Source organism: Centruroides sculpturatus, unplaced genomic scaffold, assembly GCF_000671375.1.
Source record: "Centruroides sculpturatus isolate CEXI.00-Female unplaced genomic scaffold, Cexi_2.0 scaffold341, whole genome shotgun sequence".
Lineage (NCBI taxonomy): Eukaryota > Metazoa > Arthropoda > Arachnida > Scorpiones > Buthidae > Centruroides > Centruroides sculpturatus.
This window is the reverse complement of record NW_019384623.1, coordinates 217,946-224,117: the sequence shown is the minus strand read 5'-3', so window position 1 is coordinate 224,117 and position 6,172 is coordinate 217,946. Positions and strand designations below refer to the sequence as shown.

The 6,172-nt window shown below is 29.4% G+C and overlaps 1 protein-coding gene across 1 annotated transcript; it reads left to right on the top strand.

Annotated features, from left to right (window-relative positions):
* The first annotated feature begins 121 nt into the window (after positions 1–121).
* LOC111625539 lies at positions 122–4,033 on the top strand. Its single transcript, XM_023368701.1, has 5 exons — positions 122–374; positions 1,385–1,519; positions 1,596–1,668; positions 2,580–2,762; positions 2,845–4,033. Exons 1-4 carry the CDS (start codon positions 259–261, stop codon positions 2,739–2,741), a joined length of 486 nt encoding a protein of 161 aa, XP_023224469.1. The 5' UTR covers positions 122–258; the 3' UTR covers positions 2,742–2,762; positions 2,845–4,033.
* The last annotated feature ends 2,139 nt before the right edge of the window (positions 4,034–6,172 follow it).

The following is a 6,172-nucleotide window of genomic DNA, read 5'->3' as shown; positions in this document are numbered from 1 at the left end:
ATTAACTTACATGAAAATAAAAATAGAATTTTTCATTATATATCACAATTAATACGTTTCAAATTAAATTAACAATAGAATTTTTCGCTTTCCGATATTTTAAAGTAAATTAATGTATCTTAAATAAAAATTTGAAGTAGCATTCAGTCCTACATTGTAAAGCTCTTTATATGTAGTACAAAGTATAATGTAAATATTTTATTAATGTCTTTGTAAAATTGCAGAGGAGAAGCGTTGTACGAAGATACGGTTTTGTGTATGGGCATTAAATACGGAACTCAGGAAACTTGGGAAGAATTTTACGATGAAGCCGAAGACGAAGAAGCCATACTTTCGGCTCTCACTTGTTCCGAGGAACCAGAAAATATTCAAAGGTAAATATATTTGTTATCCTTAGAAATTGCAGTTTCGTTATCGATTTAACAATTTTCTATCGACGTTAACCAATAGTAAACGAATGACGATAGACGGAAATAAATTTTCTATTATCCAAAAATGTTTGAAGAGAATATGAAAAATGTACTAATGTACAAATAATGTACTTTCTATGTTTTTGGTAAATGGATAGTGCAAATTAATGAAAACTTTAAAAACTTCGTAAAAGACCCTATATTATGTGGGTACTGCTGAGGTCACTGTCAGTTGGCAATCACGATCTGAAGCAGAAATGCTTTTTCCAGAAAGATACCGTAATATTAATATCAACCACAAAACATTGACAATGTAGGGGATGACAAGTAGACGGAAATTTTATTTTTTATTAAAACAATTATTAATATGCTTGAAGCGAGATGAGAGTAATAATTGCAACTTTTTTAAAAACATAATTAATTAATATATCATTTTTCTAGACATATTATTTTAATTAACATTAAAATAGACTCACCAGTGACTAAATGGATAAAACCACTAAACACTGGTCGAGGTTTCGCGTCTGAACAATCGGGCTGACAGCATGGAGTTTACTGGGTGTTTTTCACGTGACTAGCACCCGAATAGGAACCAGTTTCCCATAGAAAGACAGTTCGGGAGACCCCCTTTGCCATATCTATCAATCAAATCATTAAAACATATAATGGTACTTTCTGTATACACTTTGTATATTCATAATGAAATGTTTATTTTCCAATATTTAAAAAAAAACGAAGAATTATTGATGAATAAATCTACGACATTTTATTATTTAAGAAAAATATATCATTTTTAAATAATAAAACTTTCAAGATACTTTTAACGATTAAAGACATACATAGAAAATTGAGATCCTTATACTTTCGTCTTTAAGAGAATGCTGATAAATAATTTTACGTTCAATTAAATTATTTTAAAAATCATGCGAAGCTTTAGATTAAAAGAGTTTTTTTTTTCATTTGAAATGTTACAGGTTATTAGAAATGGTGTACGAGGAAAATGACATTACCAAATTTGTGACTGTAGTACAAGGTATTCTTCGAAACAGTAAACTATGGTTCACTTATTATGATTTTCTAGACGAAAATTTTGTAGATTTTGTTGAAAAGTAAGAAGCAATTAGTCTTAAATGAAGTTAATTATATTTAAAAATTGTTATGTTTACTCATTTGATGTCTTTTTAGCCATGTAAGATATCAGTTTCTACTAAGTATTAAAGACGAAACCGAAGCTTACAATCCAGTAAAATATGACAAGGTAATTGTAATATAAAATAAATATTTAAATTCTTAACAGAAGTAATAATTGATTTATAGTAAAATTTTTGAGATTATTTTATGTCTAACTTGTAAGTTAGGTAATATTTGTGATTTACACAAAAATGGTCAAGATAAAATATTAATTATTATTAATATAAAAGTATTCCACTTTCTAAGTTTAAAGAGAATTTTTACCTAAACGGAAAATTGTACAGTCTGTCGAAAGACGTTTTATTCTGAGTAATCCCAGAGAAAATGATAATGGAATTCTTAATCGACATTCGGGTGGCCTGGCTCAAATATTGGATTCATTCAATTCTCAGTGGTGTACCGAGAAATTTCGCTAGTTTGGGAGAGTTAGGCAAAATACACCCTGATAATTATCAGATAAATATAAACGTTCTTTTAATAGAAAAATGAAAAGAGTTTTAAGTTTTAAACAATATGTCAAAAATTGTCTTGAATTTACAATGATATTCAGAATAGTGGTGTTAGCATCTATCATTTAGAAGATATGATATTTAAGAGTTAATTAAACACAAAGGAAAATAAATCAACTGTTTTTATCGTATTCGACTGTTTTAAAAGACCGGGCAGTAGGGTTTAACCGAAAATACTAAGTTATCAAAATGTGTGAAATGTGAAGGGGTTAATAGATGATCGGCACGACTCTATTGCTAAATTGCAGCCCTGCATTGTGACGATATTCTGTTTTATTAATAATTATTAAAACATTTAATAAAACAATAATTTTATGTAATTCTATTTACTATTTATATTATATAAAGTAATTAAGTTTATTAGGAATTCGAGATATTCGAATATTCCCGATCTGATTAATATTCAAATTTGATAAAAGTGACATTCGTTCATCTCTATCTTCTACAAAAGCATTGTTTACTTTTGTAGTTGATTTCTACGTGTAAGAAAAACATCGGAACTTCGAAAAAATTGAGAGCTAAAGCGAGAACTTTGTTAAAATACGACGACGATACTGTATCGAGGATGAATAACATGTTAGATAAAACTATCCATTGGCTGAAAAATAAATCTTGGATTGAGAAAAATTAGAAGGAAAAAAAAAATGTTTGAGTAAGTTTAATTACTTTTTTTTCTATTATGAGCTTCAATAAAATGTTGTTTATATATTAATGTAAATTATTTATCCTTTCAGCTTTCATAGAGGAGTATTTTTGTGTATTGCTTACGTGTATTACTGCCTTATTCGTATTTTTTCGAAGTAACAGCCTTTGTGAAATGTAGTCAGAAAAACAGAAGGATGCGGAAGAGAAGGATAAAAAGTCGGATCGGTTGAAAATTCTGACGAGTCCGAAACCAGAAGAGCTTTTAGCAGTCTCGCAATTTCCCCTTTTCGTCCAAATTTTTGTTTCTTTTTATGGTAACATAAAACAGATGATACCATTCAAAATATCTGATATCTATCTAACATCAAAGAGGTAGAATATTTTTATCCTGCAGAATTTTATTATTCATAAAAGTTATTAATGTAAAACCGAAACTATGTCGTTACTATTGTGTACGAGTAGGGGAAGGTGGGGCAAGATGAGAACGTTAAGGTTTGAAAAGTCATAAGATAGCAACCACTTTAACGAGAACAATAATTTTTTTATTCTCAGCAACTACAGCATTTGGTAATATATAATACAAAATTTGATTTTTGAAAAAACGTTTTTAAAAACAAGAAAATTTAATATTTTAAAATTATATGTAAATGCACCATCTAGCCCCACCCGTGGGGTAAGATGGGGATATTATTTTTATATACAAGGACAGATTAAAATGGTTAAACTGTCGTTTTCTTCAATATTGGCACAAGAACAGTGTGCCCATTTATCACAACGGCTACATTTAGCCCAACTCTCTGTAAATACAGAGTATGATCCTCCACAATAGAGGCATTCTGTTTCATTTGTCTTTTGTTTTTTGTTAGGCCCACCCTTGCTGAAGGGGCCTGTTTGTCGTCTCTGCAGCAAAAAAGTCTCCCTCCGAAAATACTTCTAAATTCATAGGCCATATTCATGGTTAACCTGGGGCTAGACGGGTACCCCATCTTGCCCCCAATGTACACTTTCCATACTGACTGCAAACACAGGTAAACTTCATTTCAAAACTAAACAATTACAGTCTTAAAGGTTACTTCGAATACCATAATATCTTCATCTAAAAGGTAATGTAAAAGTTCAAAATTATACTTTGTAGAAATTTTTTAGCAGGCATAAAATTAGATGAAGTATTGCTGAAACATAAAAAGATATTTTACTTCCAAACAAAGAGAGCGATTTGGACGTTCTCTCGCTCCATGATCCCTTTCGAGGTAGACATTTAGTTCCCCAAATAACAGCTAGATAAAAGAACATTAACCACAAATAAACAGACGTCCCCCGTCTTACCCCATGATCCCATCTTGCACCACTTTCTCCTATGTTAATTCATTAATCAGAATGATCGATTCCTGATTGAAAATTATCATCATCGGGAGAAAAATCGAACAATACTTGTTCGAAGCATTTCGATTTCGATTATCGTTCCTTTTTCGATGATTTAGATTTGAATGTTTTAAGATTAAAACGAAGAGAAACTTTTCACAAAACTATAGTCTTGTTTAAACTCAGCGCACAATTTTAAGACAATCTCCAGGAAAAAAAAATGTTTATCATCAAATGTATTCCATAAGAATTGTGACATAACATTATCAATATTTATATCGGTTTTCGTGAATTATTTTCATAACGACAATTCATGATATTCGACGACCAAAAATTAAATTTGAAATCACGGAGAGCAAAGAATGGGTCAAAAGTTTATTTAAATGTATTCTTACGCATTAGAAAGAAAGCATATTGTGACTAGCAAATATTTTACACATCTTTATTGATTTTTAAACGAGAAACAACTTGAAACTATTTTCATTTCTTGTTGTTCGCTTTTTTATTCGAAGATAAATTTTTTTTACACCACAAGTATTAGAGAGTGGAATCTTTCACTCAAGACGTCTCAAAATGTCATAAGGACATTTTATCAGATCGAATTGAGCTTTGACGTGGCATTTTCCTCACGAAATTGTAAAAATTGTAAAAATCACACCTTTAAAATGTAAAAAAAAAATAATAAAAGTATTATAATTTATGCTTTAAATAACATAAATCATTTTGCAAATCGTTTTTATATTAAATAATAAGTATATAAAATGTAATGTTTTTACTTTTATAAATAAATTTTGAAAAGTCAAATGTTTCCATTTGAGTGTCTTCCAACAGCTTAACAATAGTCTTCAATTTATTTTTTTAAATTAGATCTTTGATAATTTTTTAAAAATTGAATTTAGAATCGTAATCCATAAGGTACAAGAGTAAAAAAAAATATGAAGATAATTAATCTATTAATTTTTCCGAATTTTAAGAGTGAATTAATTATTTATATCAAGATAATTAAAAAATAATTTTATGCATTATATATATTGTTAATTATGAATATCTATTGGCTGTATACATCAACGCATTTAACCTATAAACTATCCTATTTTACAGCATTTTAGACGCAATTTTTTCCAAAAAAAGGCTTAAAAATTCTTGTGATTTTCTGTAGACTAATGAAATCCCCAAACGGCCTTCGGTAATCTAAAGGTGACTTGTACTTAACTCAACTCTAGAACTAAAATGTTTTTAACTAAACATAATATTATTATTTGTTATAACTAATCTGAGTTTGCATATATTCATGTTGAATATTTTAATTGTAAACGTTTTCTTTTAAACTGTTTTTCCCAGATAAAATTGTGCATTCTAATTTTGCTGTTTTTGCCCAGAATACAATAAGAAAAAATCAATTGTGGCCGAGTGCAAAATGAAGAGAATGAATTGATTAAATATTAAATACACGAAATACTTTTTCCGTAAATATTCTGTGCTGAGATTGGGACATGTCTTATATACCGTGAAATACAATACTTACGAATTTTCATGTTTTAGAATTAAAGTTGGAGTACTCGTTGCACCATTAGTTTTTATCTTAACTCTCGGATAATTCTGATATCAAAGCCTACCTTTGGATTAGGTGAGGTTGTTTTTAAAGAGTAAGGAAACAGACTTTATTCCATTCTCTGAAGAATATCCTCATAAAAAAATAGTTCTCCGTATTTATAATTTTAATACCGTTAAGTTCACTGATATGTGTGTATGCCTCCAAACAGAGTTCGAGGAAGAAGGAAAGGCTAACTTTTAAACGGAATTATATAAAATGGTAGTGGGGATATCGGAGAGTGAGAGTTTAATCTTTAGAATAATTTAAATGGATATGTGGAAACATGTAAAAAGCGGGAAAGACAAGTGCACGATGGATGAGTATAGGATGAGAGAAATAGAAAGAGAAAGATAGAACAGTGGAATACCCAGTAGCGTTTGTCCTGGCAATAGTCAACACTAACTTCGAAAAGCTTATAACTTAAAAGAATGGATCCCCACTCTTGTATAAGTTGATAGGGA